This window comes from Gorilla gorilla, chromosome 1 (genome assembly GCF_029281585.2).
Source record: "Gorilla gorilla gorilla isolate KB3781 chromosome 1, NHGRI_mGorGor1-v2.1_pri, whole genome shotgun sequence".
Classification (NCBI taxonomy): Eukaryota; Metazoa; Chordata; class Mammalia; order Primates; family Hominidae; genus Gorilla; species Gorilla gorilla.
Genome location: NC_073224.2, coordinates 150598183 through 150623814, shown reverse-complemented (window position 1 = coordinate 150623814; position 25632 = coordinate 150598183). Strand labels below are relative to the sequence as shown.

Sequence of the window (25632 nt, the reverse complement as noted above, 5' to 3'; positions counted from 1 at the left end):
GCTGTAAAAGACATGGTTCATTCTTTTTTTAAACCAGTAATATCTTTAGATCTCTCTCTTTCTCTCTCTTCTGTGTGTGTGTGTGCATGTGTGAACACATTTAAAATATCAAAAGTTCTTCACTAACAAAAGACCCCAGAACTCAAGAATTCCCACTAAGAGAAAAATGCTTAAAATATTCTTGGTTTCTAAAGCTTTGCTTATGTGACTACTGTAGATTTCCTGTTTTTCTTGTGTGCCTAGGAAACTAAAGCCACCTGGGAACGGTATCAAGAAGAAAGCCTGTGAAGCCTTCTAAGATGGGAAAGACAAAAGAAAGCTGGCAGGATTGTGCTTGCTAAGGTGTGACTGTGCAGTATCTGTGGCTTTTTCTGACCTCCTCCCACCCCTGCACCCAACACCCATCCTCAAACTCACATCGGATGATTCAGGCATGGCTCTGCTAACACTTTATTAAAAGCATGGATTAATTTTACTTCCAAGTTTATTTTTACTGCACCATCCCATTTGTGGAAACAACTAGCTTACTCAGCTTTTTTTCCTTTTATAAAGGAAAGAACAGAAAAGTAAAAGGAGGAAAGAAAACAAGAGGTGAGTGAGGCAACTGAAAACTGTTCTTGGACCTGCCGTGCTATAGAGCAGGTATGTACACTTTCTTTTAAATGCAACTTACTTCCTAACTCAAGACTTGGTTTCTGATTCAGAGTGGCAACTGAGGAATGGGCAGGAAGTGCAGGGTGCCTGCTGCCTGGCCTGCAGGAGTCTGTGGCTGGCTTTAGTTCTGGGGAAGCTCAGCTTCTCCACTTGAACCAATGACAGCCAGGCACGCCGCGTCCCCCTGGATGTGCTGTTCCCTGATCATCAACTCAGGACAGAAGTGAGTGGCCTGGAATGAGCCCTGGTGGGCGCCTGCCTGGCTATCTCTCTCAGGTCCTGCGGCAAGCCCCAGAATGTAGAGAACAAGGAGCTTCCAGGCAATTATACCGGAAGGGAGAGTTTCTTATCTATCTTTCTAGTGGTCACACTTAGGAAAGCTTCAGAATAAGAGCTCTATAAATCTCTATGTAGAAATAAACTTAGGCCCTACATCACTGGTCTTTATTACTTAAAAATAATTATATAGTCCAAACTCTGTGTGTATGTGTGTGTGTGGGGGGGGGGGGCGGGGGAGGAGGGGGGTGTTAGTTTCCCATAGGAACATCAGAGTCTCTTGTAGCTCTTGCTAAACAGATGGATACTTAGGCCTGGGAATCTGGGTTTGAACAATCCTCTTAGGTGATTGTTTTTTTTTAAAAAAAAAAAAAAAGATGAAGAATAGAAGCTATGTTTAAAATAAAAAAGATTTTTTAAAAAACCACCATGTCCCATGGTGGTTTGCTGCACCTATCAATCCGTCATCTAGGTTTTAAGCCCCGCATGCATTAGGTATTTGTCCTAATGCTCTCCCTCCCCTTTCCCTCCACCCACTAACAGGCCCCAGTGTGTGAGTTTCCCACCCCCACCCCCAGCGCCCCCCCCCCCGCCGCCCGTGTCCATGTGTTCTCATTGTTCAACTCCCACTTACCAGTTAGAACATGCAGTTTTTGGTTTTCTGTTCCTGTGTTAGTTTGCTGAGAATGGGATCTAATTAAACTAAAGAGCTTCTGCACAGCAAAAGAAACGATCATCAGAGTGATCAGGTGATTCTTACGCACCTCAGAGTGTGAAAACCAGTCCTGAATAGGATTGAACAGCTGTATTTCATTTAGTAGAAGTTAAAAGGTCTGTGGTTCCCACACAGCTAAGAAACCAGAGACCTGGTTTATATAAAGTTGTTTGCAGGAGCAGCCACATCTTCCTAGAGCTGCCTTTATTGTTCACTTTAAAGAAGGGACTGTACAGTTGCAGTCACTGTAATGTGATGAACACGTTACACATCACATTACAATGCATTTCACTGTGGAAATCAGGACCTCGTGTTTGATCTCCATTTTCCTTACTCCCCTCAGTGAAGAATCAGACAAGAGCAGGTTGTACAGCAACAGCGTGCTTGAACTTTACAGTTTTGCTTCCGTGAAAAATTTATTTGTAGTTTTTGTTTCTTAGTAACTTATAGTTTGTATATTTTGTTGAAATATATAATCTAATGGACCAATTGTTATTGTAATTATTGTAGTAACCTCCATTTAATTCAACATTTACTGAAATCCTATTTTGTGGTGCATGCTATGCAAAGATATAAACTTATAATGTCTCGTTTTATTATCAAAACACCCTCCAGGTTGGATGTATGATTTAACTCACAGACCCCTATAATTAACAGGCTCAGCTAGCTTGACCTCCTTGGTCAAGGCCGCATAAGTAGTGAATGATAGAGCTGGTATTTTTGGTGGCATTAGATGCATCTTGAATGTCTGACATATCAATTCTAAACTGAGTATTTGAGGCATTTGAAGACAATATTATGTTTACATTTTTCCAATTATAAGGAAATACAGGTATCATAGAAAACCATTTTAATATAATGGCAATAAAAATGTGCCAGGAGACCTACAGAATAATTGTACTTTCAATACTAAATTTATGGAATTAAACTTCACCTCTAAAAATATTACAATTAAATCCCATATGCATTTCACCTCGATTCACCCAAAAGTGACATTGACTTTATCTCTCAAAAAGAAATCTAACTTATCTATTAATATGTATGTACATAATTTATCTATCTCTCTAGATATCTATAATTTATCTCTATATATAATATGCAATATTATATGTATTGTTATTCTTATTCTTTTTCTTATTCTTGTCTCTGGGAGTAAATTGCGGAGAATCTGACCCTTCTAGGCTAAGTATTTCAGCCTGTACTTGAATTCTTTAGATTCTGGACATTCTCCTGCTTCCCTTTTGGAAAGATAGCCTGTATTCTCTAGAGTTTTCTCATCCCATAGTGGATCCTTTCCCTTCTCCCTTCTATTCCCATCACTCTTCCAAACCTGTAGATAAAAGACAAACATATAAGGTCACACTGATGCATTAGAGAACAAGTTTCAGTATATGATGATCATGAAAAAGTTACTGCAGGTTGTTGATCAAAAACCTTATAGCATAACCACCGTCTTTGAGGTAGATTATTTTGACAGATAAGTGGTTGCAGTAGCATAACACAGAGGAATAGGGTTGCCCAATTATCCAGACTTTTGTCTTTTACTCTCTTTTTTGTTGGTAAAATATACATAATAAAATTACTATTTTACTAATTAAGAAAATACTTCGGTGACATTAGTTGTGCAGCCATCTCCAGAACTTCATCATTGTAAACTGAGTCTTTCTACCTTTAAACAATGATTCTGCATTCCCTCCACCCCCAGCCCATGGTAGCTACACTTCTACTTTCTGTCTCAATGTATTTGATTATTCTAGTACCTCATACAATATTTGTTCTTTTGTGCCTGGCATATTTCACTTGGCATAATGTCTTCAAGGTGATCCATGTTGTAGCATGTGTCATAATTTCCTACATTTTTATGGCTGAATAATAGCTGATTGTAGGTATATACAACATTTTGTTCATCTATTCATCTGTTTATAGTCATTTGAGCTGTTTCCATCTTTTGGCTATTGTGCATAATGCTGCCATAAACATTGATGTACAAATATCTGTGTGAGTCCCTGCCTTTAATTTTTTGGAGTGTATATGTAGAAGTAGAATCGCTTGATCAAATGTTAATTCTATGTTTGGTTTTCCAAGGAACCATCATACTGTTTTCATAGTGACAGTACCAGTTTGCATTCCATGAACAGTGCACACAGGTTCCAAATCCTCAACTTCCTAGCTAACACCTGTTTTCAGTTTTGAAGTTTTGGACTTTTTAAAAAAAATAATAGTCCTAATGGGTGGGTCTAACATGTTACCTCATTGTAGTTTTGATTTTCATTTACCTAGTGATTAATGATGTTGAGCATGTTTTCATGTGCTTATTGGCTATTTGTTTTCATGTGCTTATTGGCCATTTCTTCTTTGGAGAAACATCTAGTCTACTCTATCCATTTTCGAATTTTTATTTTTGGCTATTGTTGCTATTGAGTTTTAGGAGTTCTTTATGTATTCGATCAGAAACGTGATTTGCAAATATTTTCTCCCTTTCCATAGATTGCCTTTTTACTCTGTTGATAGTGTTCTTTGATGCACAAAAGTTTTTAATTATGATGAAGTGTGGTGTATCTAATTTTTTTCACTTGTTTCCAGTGGTTTTGATATCATACACAAGAAATCATTGTGTATGACATACCAGAAATCCAAGGTAGGCAGAACAGAAACCAGAACAGGTAGCTCCCAGTCAGGTTAGTGTGTTACAAATAAGGTCTTCCTTGCTCCCTCCACTTCAAGGGAGAGAACTGGGAAGTGAAAAACCACCTCCTCCAAACTAAGACCATGTCACTGAGTGGAGTGGGCAGAACTGGCAAACAAAATGCCACGAAATCGCCTACCATTTTGAATGTGCCTTTTAAAAATATTGGACATTTGCCTGGTTGCTATAGACTTATGACTGTTTTCCAGAGCTCCTATAAGATCATTTTAGCCATTTTTTTAAAGTTGTTTTGTGATGTCTCCAAGGAGAGAAAGACTTAGAACTTCCTAGCCTGCTATTTTAATCAATTGTCCAGGTTTGTAAGCCGGGTTCTATGATTTCTGCATTCATCCTTTGTAAGACTCGTGATATCATTTGTGTATTTGTGGCTATAATAATCTATAACTTGCAGATTTTTGTGTCAGTGGGGTCGGATACTTAAGGCATGCATCACAGGACTTGGAGTATTAGTGGGCCCCCTATTATGGTAACAATTACTTGGATTTTAATAGTACTACTGAAGTAAAACTTTAAAGAAGATAATGTTCCATGTTTCATCACTTAACATCATTACAGATTTGGGAGAGTGATAAAAGAAGCCTTCTGCAGTCAGCTAATGCTAGATTACATGTTGTCCAGTAGAAACACAGAAGTCTCATTAGTCCTATGTTGATGGGTGCTTGGGAAACACTGAGACAGAGAATGACAATGTAACGTTATTTCTACTGGGAGGCTCTTCTAGGTTGGCAGTTGCCATGGAATCTGGACCCAAAATGTTGGCCCCCGTTTGCCTGGTGGAAAATAACAATGAGCAGCTATTGGTGAACCAGCAAGCTATACAGATTCTTGAAAAGATTTCTCAGCCAGTGGTGGTGGTGGCCATTGTAGGACTGTACCGTACAGGGAAATCCTACTTGATGAACCATCTGGCAGGACAGAATCATGGTAAGTGGTATCCTGGGACACAGGCCAGTTGCTTGATTCCAGCTGTGTCTCAGCTTCTTGATTCTCTACCCCAGAGCACATGAAGGTAGACTCCAATTCCTTTCAATAAACCAGACTTCTCATTCCAATTCTTACCACCCCAACCACTACCTTACGATAATCCATTCTCATATTTTTTCCCTCATTCCCATTAAGGAAACTCTACATTACTAGTGCCCAGAATCCTACCTTCCCTTGTGTATTCAAGTCCTGGGCTCTTGTAATTGTGTCTCCTTTGTCTTATAACATATTTTGCTTTCCTCATGTAATATTCCCATCAACATACAAAGATGTTTTAATCTATGTAATCTTGAAAACCCTTCCTGAATTCCACATCCCATGTGGCCACCAACTTCTGTTTTGTTTTTGTGTTTGTTTTAGTTTTTAATCACTTTTCAATGCAAAAAAAGATCTCAATTTCCCTTTTTGAGTTTTTTCCTTCTAGTGTCTTTCTTCAACCCACTCTTCTCTGACTTTGAACCCAACCACTTTTTAAGATGTTCCTGTTATCAGTGACCTCCTCTTTGTCTGATTCATAGATTTCTCTTTGTCTCCATTTTGAGCCGTTACTTGGCATCATTCTCACATTTAATGTCCCTTGCTTTTTTATATAGATTATTCACAAAGTAAGCCATTCTTGAGGAAATACAGAAAGCACCATCATGTATGTTGGGGTAGTTACAATCCAACCAGTCTGATGCTGTGGCCCCAGGGCGGCTTGGCTGCTCTGCTGTCCCTGTGCTTAGCTTCCTCCTCTTCCCTGCAGGCTTCCCTCTGGGCTCCACGGTGCAGTCTGAAACCAAGGGCATCTGGATGTGGTGTGTGCCCCACCCCTCCAAGCCAAACCACACCCTGGTCCTTCTGGACACCGAAGGTCTGGGCGATGTGGAAAAGGTAAGACAGAGAGTCATAGACAGGTTCCTTTTATTCCAGACGTGATCCTTGTAATTGAACTGTTGTGATCTATTTGTGCAAACTAGAAATCCAACTATAGCAAATCAGGCAAACTTTGACCTGTTTGAATCACACTTCTAGACAAGGTTAGATATCATGGTATATTAGGTAAAACATTCTTTTATTTCTTGGCACAGTGGTGAATGATTTGATTCAATTTGATAAAAGGTTGTTAAGCAGTTGAGTTCCAGGCCTTTGGGCTGAGTAGCATAGACATTGGTGAACAAAGTAAAGGTCCTGCCCACAAAGAGCCTTCAGGATGTAGTGTGACTGGGAAAGAAGCAGGTTGCTGAGAGGGAGGAGGTTGGAATGCAATGCAATCCCTGCCCTCTGTCAATTCCACAGGGAGCTCTGTGGCTGGAATGGCCCTTTTGAGTTATCATGTTTTGGGACAAGGGTGCTAGGCCTTCATCCCTGGTGCTGGTCAATCACTGGGAGTCTGCCCTGGAAAACTTTCTCATTAAGAGAGCTGACACCTGTGATCCAGGCAGCACCTCACAGGTTTCACCACATACAGTTGTGTATAACAGTGCCTTGATAAGAAAGGGAAGAGGTATTGACTCCAATCTCAGGAGATGAGGAGAGGCCTCTCACCCACCTTCTGAGCTACCATGTGAAGAGTATATTTGAGGGTTGGAATTAGGAGAGTTCAGTTCATATTTCTCATGATGAAGCTCATCAATTACCCACAGAGCATTCTGGAAGGCTTTGAGACATTTCTGATTGTGCTCATCATATAAAAGTATTTGTTCTTCCTACAATAAACATTATAAGATGAATTTTTGGTATTTAGCTTCTTATGAATGGGTGAAATAAATAATTTCTCTCTTTTATTGTCTTATTTTGAGACTTATTTGGGAATGGGTTCTAAATTTCTATACACTTTATTTTTGCCCAAACAGGCGTTAGAAATTCTGTTTATTTTTCTGCTTTAGTGTTGTATAATTGACAAATGAAAATTATATATAATTAAGCTGTGCAACTTAATGTTTTGGCATGTGTATACACTGTGAAATGATCACCACAATCCAGCCAATAATATAGCTGTTACCTCACATAGTTACCATTTTCTTTTTTCTATGCTCTCTTTTTATTTTTTGGTGTGGTGAGAACAATTAAGATCTGTCCTCTTAGCGGAAGTGAAGGTCACAATCAATATAGTATTGTTACTTATAGTCACAGTGCTGTACAGTAGATCTCCAGAGTTTATTTATCTTTCATAACTGAAATTTTGAACTCTTTGACCAACATTTCTTCATTTCTCACATCCCCAGCCCCTGGCAACCACTATTCTACTCTGCTGCTATGAGTTTAACTATTTGACTATTTTAGATTCCACAAATAGGTGAGATCATGCAGTATTTGTCTTTCTATGTCTGACTTATTTCACTTAGCATAACGACCTCAGTGTTCATCTATGTTGTTGCAAATGACAAAATTCCCTTTTTTGAGATTGAATATATATAGACGGATTCGCAGCTGAATTCCATGAGAGGTACAAGGAGGAGCTGGTACCATTCCTTCAGAAACTATTCCAATCAATAGAAAAAGATGGAATCCTCCCTAACTCATTTTATGAGGCCAGCATCATCCTGATACCAAAGCCTGGCAGAGACACAACAACAAAAAAAGAGAATTTTGGACCAATATCCCTGATGAACATAAATGCAAAAATCCTCAATAAAATACTGGCAAACCGAATCCAGCAGCACATCAAAAAGCTTATCCACCATGATCAAGTGGGCTTCATCCCTGGGATGCAAGGCTGGTTCAACATATGCAAACCAATAAACATAATCCAGCATAAAAAGAACCAAACACAAAAACCACATGATTATCTCAATAGATGCAGAAAAGGCCTTTGACAAAATCCAACAGCTCTTCATGCTAAGAACTCTCAATAAATTAGGTATTGATGGGACGTATCTCAAAATAATAAGAGCTATTTATGTCAAACCCACAGCCAATATCATACTGAATGGGCAAAAACTGGAAGCATTCCCTTTGAAAACTGGCACAAGACAGGGATGCCCTCTCTCACCACTCCTATTCAACATAGTGTTGGAAGTTCTGGCCAGGGCAATAAGGCAGGAGAAAGAAAGAAAGGGTATTCAATTAGGAAAAGAGGAAGTCAAATTGTCCCTGTTTGCAGATGACATGATTGTATATCTAGAAAACCACATCATCTCAGCCCCAAATCTCCTTAAGCTGATAAGCAACTTCAGCAAAGTCTCAGGATACAAAATCAATGTGCAAAAATCACAAGCATTCTTGTACACCAATAACAGACAAACAGAGAGCCAAATCATGAATGAACTCCCATTCACAATTGCTTCAAAGAGAATAAAATACCTAGGAATCCAACTTACAAGGGATGTGAAGGACCTCTTCAAGGAGAACAACAAACCACTGTGCAATGAAATAAAAGAGGACACAAACAAATGGAAGAGCATTCCATGCTCATGGATAGGAAGAATCAATATTGTGGAAATGGCCATACTGCCCAAGGTAATTTATAGATTCAATGCCATCCCCATCAAACTACCAATGACTTTCTTCACAGAATTGGAAAAACTACTTTAAAGTTCATATGGAACCAAAAAAGAGCCCGCATTGCCAAGACAGTCCTAAGCCAAAAGAACAAAGTTGGAGGCATCGTGCTACCTGACTTCAAACTATACTACAAGGCTACAGTAACCAAAATAGCATGGTACTGGTACAAAAACAGAGATATAGACCAATGGAACAGGACAGAGCTCTCAGAAATAATACCACACGTCTACAACCATCTGATCTTTGACAAACCTGACAAGAACAAGAAATAGGGAAAGGATTCCCTATTTAATAAATGGTGCTGGGAAAACTGGCTAGCCATATATAGAAAGCTGAAACTGGATCCCTTCCTTACACCTTATACAAAAATTAATTCAAGATGGATTAAAGACTTAAATGTTAAGCCTAAACCCATAAAAACCCTAGAAGAGAACCAGGCAATACCATTCAGGACATAGGCATGGGCAAAGACTTCACGTCTAAAACACCAAAACCAATGGCAACAAAAGCCAAAATTGACAAATGGGATCTAATTAAACTAAAGAGCTTCTGCACAGCAAAAGAAACTACCATCAGAGTGAACAGGCAACCTACAGAATGGGAGAAAATTTTTGCAATTGACTCATCTGACAAAGGGCTAATATCCAGAATCTACAAAGAACTCAAACAAATTTACAAGAAAAAAACAAACAACCCCAACAAAAAGTGGGCAAAGGATATGAACAGACACTTCTCAAAAGAAGACATTTATGCACCCAGCAGACACATGAAAAAATGCTCATCATCACTGGCCATCAGAGAAATGCAAATCAAAACCACAATGAGATACCATCTCACACCAGTTAGAATGGCGATCATTAAAAAGTCAGGAAACAACAAGTGCTGGAGAGGATGTGGAGAAATAGGAACACTTTTACACTGTTGGTGGGACCGTAAACTAGTTCAACCATTGTGGAAGACAGTGTGGTGATTCCTCAAGGATCTAGAAATAGAAATACCATTTGACCCAGCCATCTCATTACTGGGTATATACCCAAAGGATTATAGATCATGCTGCTATAAAGACACATGCACTCGTATGTTTATTGCGGCACTATTCACAGTAGCAAAGACTTGGAACCAACCCAGATGTCCATCAATGACAGACTGGATTAAGAAAATGTGGCACATATACACCATGGAATACTATGCAGCCATAAAAAATGATGAGTTCATGTCCTTTGTAGGCACATGGATGAAGCTGGAAACCATCATTCTCAGCAAACTATCGCAAGGACAAAAAACCAAACACTGCATGTTCTCACTCATAGGTGGGAATTGAACAATGAGAACACTTGGACACAGGGTGGGGAACATCACACACCAGGGCCTGTTGTGGGGTGGCAGGAGCAGGGAGGGATAGCATTAGGAGATATACCTAATGTAAATGATGAGTTAATGGGTGCAGCACACCAACATGGCACATGTATACATATGTAACAAACCTGCATGTTGTGCACATGTACCCTAGAACTTAAAGTATAATTAAAAATATATAAATTATATATATATTCAATAAATATATATGTGCATGCTGTGGATAGTTTGGCTGTGTCCTCACCCAAATCTCATCTTGAATTGTAGTTCCCATAATCCCCGCATGTCGTGGGAGGGACCTGGTGGGAGGTAATTGAATCATGTGGGTGGTTTCCCCATGCTATTCTCATGATAGTGAGTAAGTTTTCATGAGAGCTGATCGTTTTATAAGGGGATTCCCCCTTTACTTGGCTATTATTCTTCTCTCTCCTGCTACCATGTGAAGAAGGATGTGTTTGCTTCCCCTTCCACCATGATTGTAAGTTTCCTGAGGCCTCCCTAGCCATGCTGACCTGTGAGTCAAACCTCTTTCCTTTGTAAATTGTCCAGTCTCGTGTATGTCTTTATTGGGCAGCATGAGAACGGACTAGTGCAATGCACATACATGTACTCTACATTTTCTTTTTCTGTTCGTGCATTGATGGACATTTGGGTAGTTTCCATATCTTGGCTATTGTGAATAATGCTGCAATTATTATGGATATATTTAAATATTCATACTTCCATATTTAAATATAAATATAAATATGAAAGTACAGATACCTCTTTAAAATACTGATTTAATTTCATTTGGATTTATACATAAAAGTAAGATTGTTGGATCACATGGTAGTTCTATTTTTAATTTTTTGAGGGACCTCCATACTTTTTCCATAATAGCTGCATGAATTTACACTCCAAAAAACAGCAAATGTTCTCTTATTTTATATTCTTGCCGACAATTGTCATTTTTAACTCCTTTGGTAATAGCCATCTTAAATGTGTCAGGTGATATCTTATTTTTGTTTTAATTTGCATTTCCTTGATAATTAGCTATTTTGTACACGTTTATATATACATATTAGCCATTTGTACGTCTTCTTTTGAGAAATGTGTATTCAGGTTCTTTACTCATTTTTTTACTGTTTATTTTAACTTCAGCGGTACATGTGCAAGATGTGCAGGTTTGTTACATAGATAAACATATGTCATGGGGGTTGGTTGTACAGGTTATTTTATCACCCAGGTATTAAGCCTAGTATCCATTAGTTATTTTTCCTGCTTCTCTCCCTCTTCCCCTCCCACACCCTCCCATAATCCCCAGTGTGTGTTGTTCCCCTCTATATGTCCATATGTTCTTATCATTTAGTTCCCACTTACAAGTGAGAACATGCAGTGTTTGATTTTCTGTTCCTGCATTAGTTTGCTAAGGATAATGCCCTCCAGGCCCATCCATGTCCTTGAAAAGGACATGATTTTGTTCTTCTTTACAGCTGCATAGTATTTTATTGTGTTTATGTACCACATTTTATGTATCCAGTCTATCATTGATGGGCATTTAGGTTGATTCCATGTCTTTGCTATTATGAACAGTGCTGTAATGAAAGCAAGACATACATGTGGACAACAATCATATGAAAAAAAAGCTCAACATCACTGATCATTACAGAAATCCAAATGGAAACCACAGTAAGATACCATCTCACACCAGTCAGAATAGGGTATTAATAAAAAGTCAAAAAATTACAGATACTGGTGAGGCTATGGGCTTTTACACCATTAGTGGAAGTGTAAATTAGTTCAACCATTGTGGAAGACAGTATGGCAATTCCTCAGAGAGCTAAAGACAGAACTACCATTCAACCCAGCAATCCCATTACTGGGTATATACCCAAAGGAATGCAAATCATTCTATTATAAAGACACATGCATGCATAAGTTATTGCAGTACCTTTGCTCATTTTTAATGAGGTATAAGGATTTTTTTTGCTATTGAGTTATATAAGTTCCTCATATATTTTGGATATTAGCCCCTTATCAAATATATGGTTTGCAAATATTTTTCTCCTATTCCATTGGTTGCATTTTCACTCTGCTGATTGTTTCCTTTGTTACCTGAAGCATTTGAATTTGATGCAGTCTCACTTGTCTAATTTTGCTTTTGTCACCTGTGCTTTTGGTGTCATATCCAAAAACATCATTGCCCAAACCAATGTCAAGTTTTTTCCTTGTATATTCTTCTGGTGTTTTTATGGCTTCATATATTTTTTTTTCCCCTTCTATCCAACTAAAATTTTGTATCCTTTTACTAACATTTTCCAACCTTCCTGTTCCCCTCTCCAGTAGCCCCTCGTAACCATCATTCTACTTTCTACTGCTATGAGTTCAACTCTTTTAGATTTCACATATAAGTAAAATCATGCAGTGTTTGTCTTTCTGTGCCTGGTTTATTTAACTTAGCTTAACATCCTCTAGATTCCTCCAGGTTGTTGCCAATGACAGGATTTCCTTCTTTTTGAAGGCTTAATAGTATTTCATTGTGTATAGATTTCACATTTTTTAAAATTCATTCATCTGTTGATGGAAACAGATTGACTCCATGCCTTGGCTATTGTGAATAGTACAGCAATAAATATAAAAGAACAGATATCTCTTTGACATGGTCATTTCATTTTCGTTGGATATATACACAGCAGTGGGATTTCTGGATCCAGTTTCTGGTTTTCCATTTAAGTCTTTAATCCATTTTCAGTTGTTTTTGTGTATGGTGTGCAATAGGACCAAATATTGCTCTTCTGCATACATGTGGATATCTGTTTTCCCAGCACCATTTATTGAGGGGACCATCCTTTCTTCAATGTAAGTTCTCAGCACATTAGTCAAAAATGAGTTCGCTGTGCATGTATATATTTATTTCTGCATTGTCTAGTCTGTTCCATTGATCTATATGTCTGTTTTTATGCCAGTATCATACTATTTTGACTACTGTGGCTTTGCAATATATATTGAAATCAAGAAATATGATGCCCCCAGCTTTGTTCTTCTGGTTCAAGATTACTTTGATTATTCAGAGCATTTTGTGATTCTGTATTAATTTTAGGATCTTTTTATATTTATTTAAGAATATTATTGGGGCCAGGTTGAGACAGCGGAGGTGGCTTGAGGCTAGGAGTTAGAAACCACTGTCAGCAACATAGTGAAAGCCCATCTCTACAAAAAAGAATAATAATAAACAAAATGCCTTTGGGATTTTTATAGAAACTTTAAAGTCATCTATCAAACAGTGATATACTCCTGTCTAAATAGTTTATTGTTTGTCACGAGTCCCACTTCTAAGAAGAATCCTTATTGATTACTTTTTTAAAAATTAAGGAGTGGGGGACATAAAAAAATGAATAGGCTATTCTTCCTACCTCCAAAATCCCATATAGAATCTCCTGGAATCATGTAGAAATCTCTAGATCTCAGTTTTTATATTTGCTTTAGGAACCAGTTATACATGCTTTTTAGGATAGAAATAATTCCTGGACTATCTATAATTTAGACATGCTATAGTTTATAAAAACAAATTTAGCCTGACCTTTAGTGTCCTTAATCAACCAGGTACTGGAGCTCCCTATTCAGTCTTACCTTCTGCACTTACCCTCTGCTCAGTCAGGCCAATAAACTCTATTCTTATTGCAAAGACTCCTGAAATCTACAATCTCTAATTTTGTTTCTGTGGGTCTTTCTACTTGCAGAATCACCTTCATTTCTTCAAATCCACATTCTATCAATTTTTTAACATTCAGCTCATGACTTCCAGGAAACCTTCATATCACATACACTCTTCAATTTTCATAGCTCTTATCTTCCTGGATAGACTTGAAATTTTTAATTTAACATTATAGCTATGGGTTCCACTTCTTACGTACATTACTAAGATGTTATCTATAAATATTGCCATTTTTATTGAATTCATCATTATGAATGTTTGTCACAGCTTTGAAATAGTCATCTTGAGAGTAAATTTATTAAATTTGCTTTTCTAAACATAAGAACAGTGAGAAACATTCTTCAGTTTCCTGTGTTTGCTGAATTTAATTGAATATAATTACAATCCCCAGTTATGCATATTATGTTATGGTTTTTGTATGTGATGCATGGCCAATAAATATGTGTAGACTGAAGAAGTGTTAACACTCATCATGAATATCCAACTGAAAACCAGATATTGTACTAGTTTTTCCATATATGCATCTTATTTCATCCAATTGAGGAAAAGAAAAACCCTATGAAGATTAGAATCCTTTTATATGTAAAGAAATTGTGATTAGAAGACATATTGTAACAAACTGTTGTTTACATTCATGTCTATCTTCTTTGTACAGCAAGTACATTAGCTGAAATCATAAGTGAAAGACTGACAAAATAAATGTCTCAGTGAATTTCTAAAGACTACACTCCTAAGTCCTTTGCTCTAATGTGCTTTTTAGGGTGACCCTAAGAATGACTCCTGGATCTTTGCCCTGGCTGTGCTCCTGTGCAGCACCTTTGTCTACAACAGCATGAGCACCATCAACCACCAGGCCCTGGAGCAGCTGCAGTATCCTTCCAGGAACAGAACAGAACCACCAGGTTTCATTGACTTTATAGGAATGGAGATCAAGTCACTTCCTCCTTCCCTTTAATGTAATTACCTGTGGTGCAGCATAGGGAACCCAAGACAAAAGAGAGTGTTTATAATATTTTTATAAAAGAAATGTGTGAATTGTGGGCAGACAGTTGCTTTTCCTTACCTAAGTCCTAGTTATGTGACGGAGCTCACAGAACTAATTAAGGCAAAGTCCTCCCCAAGGCCTGATGGAGTAGAAGATTCCACAGAGTTTGTGAGTTTCTTCCCAGATTTTATTTGGACAGTACGGGATTTCACTCTGGAGCTGAAGTTGAACGGTCACCCTATCACAGAAGATGAATACCTGGAGAATGCCTTGAAGCTGATTCAAGGTATCAGAATGTGGTCTGGGTTGTGGGTGGTCCACTGGGTGTGTGATCTGCTAAACACTGCCCGTCATCTCTGGGGTTTCATTTGTATTTGAGACTAGATTGAGGTCTGTAGAAACGGGGACTGAGGGTTATGTTGAAGAGCTCTAGGAATGGAGCCTAGTTCACTTAAGAAAAGTAGAGTCTAAAGTGCAGATAAATTATTCAAGACAGATTTGTTCTTTGTACAATTAGTACCTTAGCATTCAGATTACAATGGGTGCTAAGACTTTCTAAAAACAAGATGCTTGTGATCTGTGTTTTGCCCTCTGCTTTTCTGTGCTTAGAAAATGATTGACCAGATAATTGTTAGACATGAAATTACAATGAAAAGCCTATCTAATAAAAATATAAATGTGTGTGTTAGTCCATTTTGCATTGCTATAAAGGAATGCCTGAGCCTGGGTAATTTATAAAGAAAAGAAGTTTATTTGGCTCATAGTTCTGCAGGCTGTACAAGCATGGCACCAGCATCTGCTTCTAGTCAGGACCCCAGGAAGCTTTTACTAATGGTGGAAGGTGAAGGGGGCAGCTGGTGTGTCACATGGTGAGAAAGGGAACAACAGAGGGGGCTGGTCTCAGACTTTTAACAACCAGATGTTGTGTGAATTCATTACCACAACGATGGTAACAAGGTATTGATGAGAAATCTGCCCCTGTGACCCAAACACCTCCCACTAGGCCCACCTCCAACATTGGTGGGGGGGTCACATTTCAACATGAGATTTGGAGGGGACACACATCCAAAATACATCAACATGTTACACAGATATTATTATTCTCATGGAGGGATATAACTTTTCAATATCCATATAGTTATATCATCTACAAAAATGATTTTGTGTTCTAAAGCAACCTGAAGAAGCACGTCTTTACAATCTGTGCCTTTTCAAAATTTCTGATAATTGTCGGAATATTCATTTTACTTTCTATGTTATGATTTTTCTCTTAAACCCAACATATGTATCCATGCTAGAATTTCATAATAATTGTTTTAATGGGTTACATTTATCTGAGTGTGTATCTGATAAAACCTTATGAGAAATATCAATTCCAGTGAACTCATTGTTGCTTTCATTTTTCTATTTATGCTTTCTTGAAACATTTCTTAAAAATTCATAGGCAGAAGAGCAACACTGTCAAATCGAACACAGTCTTTTAAGAGTTTATGAAGAAGTGATGATTATCTTAAAACTACCTTCTTGGCTGGGCAAGGTGACTAACACCTGTAGTGTCAGCACTTTGGAAGGAAGAGGTGAAAGGATTATTTGAGCTCAGGAGTTTGAGACCAGACTGGGCAACATAGTGAGACCCTGTCTCTATAAAAACTAGAACAAATCAGCTGGTGTCATGGTGCACACCTGTAGTCTCAACTACTAAAGAGGCTAAGGTGGAAGGATCACTTGAGCCTAGGAAATCAAGGATGCAGTAAGCCGTGATTGTGCCACTGCCCTCTAGCCTGGGCAATAGAGCAAGACCTCGTTTTGAAAAAACAAAACAATACAAGATTATATTCTTGTTACATTTAGTCTTCAGAGGATTTTACTTAAAAATAGCTAACATTATGCAAATTCTTTTAGCATCAATGTGCACAGAAGTATTTAATTTTTATATTAAAGGAGGCCTGTAAGCATAGAAGATGGCAAAAAGACAATACACCCCATCAAAAATACCTTTAGCTCCCTTATACCAAGACTGTTTTCACTATATTCTCTGTTTTTCTTATCCCTCAGGCAAGAATCCCAGAGTTCAAACATCCAATTTTCCCAGGGAGTGCATCAGGCGTTTCTTTCCAAAACGGAAGTGTTTCGTCTTTGACCGGCCAACAAATGACAAAGACCTTCTAGCCAATATTGAGAAGGTGTCAGAAAAGCAACTGGATCCCAAATTCCAGGAACAAACAAACATTTTCTGTTCTTACATCTTCACTCATGCAAGAACCAAGACCCTCAGGGAGGGAATCACAGTCACTGGGAATCGTGAGTCTCCTTTTTACTTTTCTGTGGGGCCTCATGTGTGTTGAATATATTGTATAATGTGTTTCTCAGAATTTTTGTTAGATTCCATATAGAAAAACTACGTGTATACAGGTATTCACACTCAGTGAAGAAATGTGTATAATTATCACACTTATTGCAATTTACAAATTCCTCTCCAATATTGCAAACTCTGTCACTGATATCTGTGGCTTCCACATATCTGAAAAAAAAATCCCCCACTGATAAAATAACTAACTGAATATAAAAACACCTATAATATTTTCTTAGGGGAAATATTTTCTAAGTCCTATGTGTTCAGTATTCTTTGCCAAGAGAATAGAAAAGATGTGTTCAAGTTTAAAAACCTCTAGAAGGCTGGGGGTGGTGGTTCACACCTGTAATCCCAGCACTTTGGGAGGCAGAGGCACGCAGATCACTTGAGCTCAGGAGTTTGAGACCAGCCTGGACAACATGGTGAAACCCCATCTCTACAAAAAATACAAAAACTAGCTAGGCATGGTGGCACATACCTGTAGTCCCAGCTACTTAGGAGGCTGAGGCAGGAGAATCACTTGAGTCTGGGAGGCGGAGGTTGCAGTGAGCCGAGATCACACCACTGCACTCCAGCCTGGGCCTCAAAAAAAAAAAAAAAAGTCTAGAAATAAATAAATATTAGCCCATAATTCCCTGAAAATACATTGGTAGCTTCAGAATTAGGAATAAATGTGATATGATTTACCCTGCCTCATTTTATCTGTGTAAACTACTTTTCTTGTAATTTTTTAAATGAGAAATTGTACTTCCTGCATACCCTCTAGTATGTTAGATACAAGTAGATATTTAAATTTTTTAGCACTGTGGACTGGAGATCCATAAAATTGAAGAGTCATTATGAAAATAAGAGTGATAATAGCAGAAGGAGGTGGGGATGTGGGTGTATGTGTTTGCATGTGTGCACGCGCATGTATGTAAGTGCATGTGTGTGCTCAGAAATGTAGCCTAGGATTCCATTGAGCTTTAATTTCATATTTAGCCCCTAAATCTCCTGGTTCATTTAGGTCTGGGAACTCTGGCAGTGACTTATGTAGAGGCCATCAACAGTGGAGCAGTGCCTTGTCTGGAGAATGCAGTGATAACTCTGGCCCAGCGTGAGAATTCAGCTGCCGTGCAGAGGGCAGCTGACTACTACAGCCAGCAGATGGCCCAGCGAGTGAAGTTCCCCACAGACACGCTCCAGGAGCTGCTGGACGTGCATGCGGCCTGTGAGAGGGAAGCCATTGCAATCTTCATGGAGCACTCCTTCAAGGATGAAAATCAGGAATTCCAGAAGAAGTTCATGGTAATTTGCCTTAGTCATTACTGTTCATCATCCTTCCCCTTGAAGAATGAAGCCTATAGTTGCCTTTATTGTCACCAATGCTCATCTGTCACTGAGGAATAACTTATTGTGGATTCTCATGAGGGATAGAGTTTCAAAAGACTACATATCCCTCTTTTATCTCCCCAAACCTTAAGCACTTAACTAGAAAACCTTCTGATAACTGAGGTAAAATCAACACAGATCACTTAAGATCCTCCTTAAGTGAACACTTCTAAGGATTCCAGGCCTGCTCTGAACACGCACAAGTCATCCCTGAGCAGTGCACTTTTTCTGTGCATAGTTTACCTTTCCCAGGAAACAAAGATTCTCTTACCAGATCTTAATTCCGGGCCATTGTTCAACTTACATTGCTCCTTCTTGTATCCTTGTACCATTGAGGACAGGAACACAGGATGATACCATTGCAACAAACCATAGAGATTATGGAATGTAGTCTCATCATGTCACAGATAAGGAACCTGAAGCTCAGGAAGATTAATGAACTTTTCCATAGCCTTGAAGAGAATTTCTAGCATTGTAAATGTATAAAGTTTTGTGTTTCTGATTCCACATCTACTCCACTAGAATGTTTTTCTCATGAGGACCACAGTTAGATTGACTCTTCCACCAGGTTCTTTAGAATTTCATCTCCTCCATGTTTCTTCTGGTGACATCTCTCTACATTTCCCTTGCAGGAAACCACAATGAATAAGAAGGGGGATTTCTTGCTGCAGAATGAAGAGTCATCTGTTCAATACTGCCAGGCTAAACTCAATGAGCTCTCAAAGGGACTAATGGAAAGTATCTCAGCAGGAAGTTTCTCTGTTCCTGGAGGGCACAAGCTCTACATGGAAACAAAGGAAAGGATTGAACAGGACTATTGGCAAGTGCCCAGGAAAGGAGTAAAGGTGAGGAATAAGGGGAGCGTGGGGAAGTTTATAGGATAGAGTGAATGGAGTCTTCAGCACCAGCCGTGGGTAATAAGAGAGCAGAGGGATAGCATAACGCCTTAGCTTTCAATGTCCACTACTTAACATTTATTTCTTAGAATAAAAATTTTTATTCCAAAACAAAGAGTATAGTATTCAGAAATCCAGGAGAGACAGAATGAAAATTACCACCTAGGTGGTGGTAATAAACATAATAGTAGTAATAATACAACTAACTCACAACGAGCTGTTATTACCTACAGTATACTGTTGAATTCTTCCCCAGACATTTTAATTTCATCTTCCTAATGACTTTAAGAAACACCCTTATTTTGGAAATTTTACAGATCTGAACTTAGTACCCAAGGATGATTACATAACTTGCCTAAAGTTCTAGCCAGCAAGTGGCAGGAGAAAGCAACAGCATAGATTAGAGGCAGCATTGCACACTGGAAGACAAACATGTATAAGCATCAGAGATTGGGAGTTTGTACACCTGTGCACATAGTTCTGCCTGGCCAGAACCCAAAACAGGTACAGGGAGATATTATAGCAGTGGGAAAGGCACTGGAGGGAGACAGGAAGCAGGAATTGAGGAGGGGCTCCGGTCACCCTAAAGAGCCCGCACACTTTGTAGGGGGCCACTTTAGAATTTTAGGCATAAAGCAAAAGTTACAAGACCATAATTGTTCTTGCAACACTAATACCCAGAACATAGATTTTCAAAGAAATCTAAGTGCTTTTTCTTGCTTCCATAGGCAAAAGAGGTCTTCCAGAGGTTCCTGGAGTCACAGATGGTGATAGAGGAATCCATCTTGCAGTCAGATAAAGCCCTCACTGATAGAGAGAAGGCAGTAGCAGGTATGGGGCAGGGCTCAGCTTACACAGGAGGGGTACGTTTATACAATGCCCTCTAACAGATCTAACAGGAAAACCTTCCCAAAATGAGGAATTTCCTCTTCTGTGGAACACACACTCTGCTAAATCTGAAAATAACAAGGGGAGCTATGATTGTACATCAGCCAGACAGGCAGAGCCTTTCCCATCACATTCTCAAATGCGCTCTTAATGGTGTGGACCTGGGTGAATTCTGTGATTTCTCACCCTGCCTTTCAGATTTGGTTTAGTCTCAGCTCAGAAAAGTGGAGATGAATCTTCACCTATTATTTTCTTCTCTTGCTAATACCTTCATGGAGCAGTGGATCGGGCCAAGAAGGAGGCAGCTGAGAAGGAACAGGAACTTTTAAAACAGAAATTACGGGAGCAGCAGCAACAGATGGAGGCTCAAGATAAGAGTCTCAAGGAAAACATGGCCCAACTGAAGGAGAAGCTGCAGATGGAGAGAGAACACCTACTGAGAGAGCAGATTATGATGTTGGAGCACACGCAGAAGGTAAGTCTGCCCTTGGCCTCAGCAGGCCAGACGGTCCTCGCCCAGGTACCTCAGGAAGGGCTGGTGAAGGTTACAGCAACATCATGAAAGGAAGCACGTCACCATTTGCTGCTTGGCAGTCACTAAAAGCCCTGAATCCTTTTTTTCTTACTTGTTTCAGTAAGACTTGGAATTCTTCTCTATATTCTCTATACTTAGATTCTGGAGAGGTAAGGTTGACTATGATCCCTACAAGTCCTTGGGGAATATAAATAGGGTTGAAGCTGCTGTTTTGGGAGATTTTAAAAGTAATCTCAAGAAGTTAAACATATATTCCACACAGTGTATTTGATGTGAACAGCAGCTGGTTTCCTTCACCAAGACCACATATTACCAGGAGCTCTACTACCATCCAAACACCCTGAGGTAGATCCATGCTGACATACAACTCTTAGAAATTTCCAGACTTAAAAGGACAGGAAAGGGACAGTTTCTAAACTTGCTGCAGTTGTCACCCTGTATAGGTAGCCTGCCCAAATTAGCACACAGTGTAGGGAGAATTCTTGCATTGTCCATCTGAAAGTTCTCTCATAAGGGATTTCTACATCAGCTTATAAGTTTTTGGTATTCCTACAATATGGGTGACCATGCTGCCCAATTGGGACTGAGAATTTATGCAACCAGACCAATGGCTACCTCCTAACTGGCATCTTTTGGGCAGGAACATGTAGAATTTGTCCTCATACCTAGGTTAGCACCATAGCAAAACCATAATGGTGGGTGGATATTAGTAAAGTTATAAACTATGCTTCCTCACAATGTCTAGGTCCAAATTCTCCTCTAATAATTGAGAAAATGTTTTTAGGAGTAAAATAAAGAAAGTTTCACACAGGTTTTAAATACAAAAGGTAAGTCTTAAAAGAATAGGGATTTTTAAAAATTTACTTTCCTTCCTACACTGTCTTTAGGTCCAAAATGATTGGCTTCATGAAGGATTTAAGAAGAAGTATGAGGAGATGAATGCAGAGATAAGTCAATTTAAACGTATGATTGATACTACAAAAAATGATGATACTCCCTGGATTGCACGAACCTTGGACAACCTTGCCGATGAGCTAACTGCAATATTGTCTGCTCCTGCTAAATTAATTGGTCATGGTGTCAAAGGTGTGAGCTCACTCTTTAAAAAGCATAAGCTCCCCTTTTAAGGATATTATAGATTGTACATATATGCTTTGGACTATTTTTGATCTGTATGTTTTTCATTTTCATTCAGCAAGTTGGTTTTTTTTTTTTTCAGAGTCTTACTCTGTTGCCCAGGCTGGAGTACAGTGGTGCAATCTCAGCTCACTGCAACCTCTGCCTCCCGGGTTCAAGAGATTCACCTGCCTCAGCCCCCTAGTAGCTTGGATTATAGGTGCACACCACCACACCCAGCTAATTTTTGTATTTTTAGTAGAGATGGGGTTTCACTATGTTGGCCAGGCTGGTCTCGAACTCTTGACCTCAAATGATCCACCCGCCTCGGCCTCCCAAAGTGCTGGGTTTACAGGCATGAGCCACCATGCCCAGCCCTCATTTAGCAAAGTTTTAAACATAAAAAGTGCTTATTAGAGGATATCAGTGCCTGGCCCACATGAGAGAACAGATCCATACACACTTTGAAAAACCTTGTTCACTTTTAGGAAATATAATTTTGAAAAATCATTTACATACAAGAGGTCCACTGAGGCATTGCTTTTAATGGCAAAATATTGGAATGTACTTGAATGTCCTTCACATTAGATTGGTAAGATAAATTTTAGTATGTCCATGTACTGGAATATTATATAGCCAGTAAACAAATTGACAATGAAGCTCTATTTGTACCAGTAAAGAATGGTCTTGAAGAGATATTGTAAAATGAAAAAAAAAAAAAAACCAAGTTGTAAAGCAATGTAGATAATCTTATCAGCATGGAAAAAATGCAATTATTATATGGAAGCATGCAAATATATCTCTGGAAAGATTAATCAAAATCTATTATTATTGGCTCCTTCTGGGAAGAACCAAGTGAATGTAGGGGTTGAAGGAACACATACTCTTCACTTTATACTCTTGAATTTTGTAAAGAAATCTTATTTTACCGATTCAGAAATAAATAAGAAAATGTAAGAGACAATGCTAATAATGATAACAATAAAAAATAGTGAAATTGGCTATCAGATGATGAAATTGCTTGTTGCTTCTAGGAATTACATCAGCCAGCCCAATGAGGGGTCTAAGACTAAGATCTGAGTACTAGAATGCAAAAAATTTGCATCCTATTCTTGTTTTCATTTTGGCCTGGTTTTTCGATCCCTTCTATTTGTTTCGAGACTAAGGCATACACTTTTCTGTGGCCTTTGAAATCTCAGCTACAGTAGCCTCTACTTCCTTTCTCTGAATTCAAGTTTTAAGGTGTCAGAAGCATAAATTACCAAACATTAAGATTAAGCACTGATAGGAAGGATCCTGCCAACCTTGTCAGTAGTGGTCTTTTTGCGGTAGGCTCAGATAGAAAGGACAATGTGCCTTTCCAGAACTGAACCCCCTGATGGGGGATGATAGACCCAGACACATAGAGGCCTGGTGTTGACCCTTAATTGTTAGAATCTAAGAAGATTCAGTTATAGTAATGAGTGGCAGACTGCTAGGCCTGATGGAGATAATTCTGAAGATGGCCAATACAATGGACCAGCCATAGGGTTAAATGGGACGGGGAGAAAACAATCAAGTGAAGTAAATGCTGTCTACCAGGATGTTGGGAGGTAGCCCCGATAAAGTGTCACATCCATAGCCTTGATCTGAGCTAATTTCAGACCCTGAACTCAGCTGGAGTGGAGGGTAGTACCCCAGGAAAGGACACTGCAACTCCAGGACCCAAATAAGTGATGATTTCCCAAGTTCTCCTCCTAGGAAACCTCTGGAGCCATTTACTAGATACCCATATACTAGGGAAATACAAACACCCAAATATTTCAAGGACCCTTGGAATCAGGATCCAAGTTGCCCATGGTACCTAGATCATGGAAAGTCATCATAAAATGCCTGTTAAAATAGGGAACTAGGGCCTCCAGGTTGTAATTATAGTCTTGGCACACATGAACTTACTGCAATATAGTATTTGTTTGAGATTTAAAGGTAAAGTTTGTTTCAAGACAGATACCTTACTTTTCTGTACATCTCCTTGGGAGTATGTTCAGGCATAGGTTGTGCTAAATAAGTTTCTTTTATAAAAACAATAGGCTGATGCATGAGTGATTATTTTCAATTGATAAAATCTCATGAACTTTCCAGAGATCAGTGGTAATAAGTTGTTTGAATTTTCGACACCAGGTTAAGGTCTCTGAGGTGGTTTAAAGGCTATGAGGCCAGGTGCAGTGGCTCACGCCTATAATCTCAGCAACTTGGGAGGCCGAAGCAGGCAGATCACTTGAGGTCAGAAGTTTGAGACCAGCCTGGCCAACATGGCGAAACCCTGCCTTTACTAAAAATACAAAAATTAACCAAGTGTGGTGGCACACGCCTGTGATCCCAGCTACACAGGAGGCTGAGGCAGGAAAATCACTTGAACCTGGGAGGTGGAGGTTGCAGTGAGCCGAGATTGTGCCATTGCATTCCGGCCCGGGCAACAGAGCCTGGGCGACAGAGTGAGGCTCTGTCTCAAAAAATTAAATTAAATTAAATTAAATTAAAGCTATGAGAAGAAACGAAATTTTCCTGGTACAGTGTCCTTCTCTAGACCTCATGTCTTACAGTCTCTGTGAAACTGGGCCAAAGATAGAATTTTTTTTTCTGTGCTTTATACAGTGACTCAGACAAACCTATGACCTCACACAAATCTGTAACTTCATGTATCACAGTCTCTATAAAACTATATCAAAGAAAGAATTTTTCTCTGTGCTTTATAGCGTGGTTCACCCAGATCTGTAAAGAAATGAAGACAATTTTAGAGCTTTCAATATCCTGTATTGCATATCAGGTCAAATCTGATACTTTCAAAACTGGATAGATCTATTTCAGATATCTTTGATGCTTGTAACAAGAATCCCATTCAATGTTATCTAAGGACTACAGTTCAAGAAGACTAAGACACTATTCAGTCGGGGCACAATAAGACCACCTTATAAGCACGACTCATCCTTCCTTTTCTGAGCATGCTTTTGCCATGTTTCAACGATTCAGAGACATTCTAGTGAATCCCATTTTGACAACAAAGTGGGATCAAGAGACCCCAAGGCCATCCTCAGGTTCAATGACTCTTTAGAAGACATGGAACTCAGAAAAATTTTATGCTCACAGTTAGAGCTTATTACATCGAACAGTACAAATTGAAACCAACAAAAGCAAAAGGGACGTGGACCAGAGTCTGAGACCAAGGATAGGCTTGCATTTGTGTTTTCTCCCTTGAGAGTTGCACAGACATTATCTAATTCTCTCACAAATAATGTGTGACATGTGTCAGCCAGGGATGGTCACACAAACTTTAGTGTTTTTATTAGAGGGAAGTCATGTAGGAATGGAGTGCTCATGTGGCTGATCTTATTTACTCAGACTCCTGTCCCTTCAGAGGTCAAACTGGTATGGTATAACTTAAGACTTCCACCACAAATCACATTTTTAGCATAAAGTACCTGGTGTCGACCAAGCCCTCAACATGTCCAAAGCATTATTATAAGGCTAGTTGTTCTAAGGGCTTACCTGTTATGTCCCAGGAACAAGTTGAGGGCCAGACCTTTCTTACAGAGTTAACCTTTTATTAGATAGTGTTAAAGAATGAAGAAGGTGATAA

General features: G+C 38.9%; 1 protein-coding gene across 4 annotated transcripts; it reads left to right on the top strand.

Moving 5' to 3' along the window:
- GBP6 (guanylate binding protein family member 6) lies at positions 1–25632 on the top strand. Of its 4 annotated transcripts, none has more exons than XM_055351866.2 (11): positions 1–591; positions 5064–5276; positions 6082–6209; positions 14633–14742; positions 14947–15143; positions 16913–17158; positions 18217–18497; positions 19214–19426; positions 20206–20308; positions 20647–20840; positions 21788–25632. In XM_055351866.2, the coding sequence occupies exons 2-11, from the start codon at positions 5087–5089 to the stop codon at positions 22025–22027; spliced, it is 1902 nt and encodes a 633-aa protein (XP_055207841.2). In that variant the 5' UTR covers positions 1–591; positions 5064–5086; the 3' UTR covers positions 22028–25632. The 4 variants fall into 4 exon arrangements, with proteins under 4 accessions (XP_055207841.2, XP_055207828.2, XP_063553231.1 ...); XM_055351853.2 differs by having other exon boundaries at positions 1–642; positions 5074–5276; XM_063697161.1 differs by having other exon boundaries at positions 1–642.

What these genes read in the sequence shown, in the direction of transcription:
- GBP6 (XM_055351866.2), top strand. Translation starts at nt 5,087, where the DNA reads ATGGAATCTGGACCCAAAATGTTGGCCCCCGTTTGCCTGGTGGAAAAT. An exon ending in GTCTGGGCGATGTGGAAAAG is followed by an intron (nt 6,210 to 14,632) that starts GTAAGACAGAGA and finishes TGTGCTTTTTAG; the next exon opens with GGTGACCCTAAGAATGACTC. An exon ending in TGCCCAGGAAAGGAGTAAAG is followed by an intron (nt 19,427 to 20,205) that starts GTGAGGAATAAG and finishes TTGCTTCCATAG; the next exon opens with GCAAAAGAGGTCTTCCAGAG.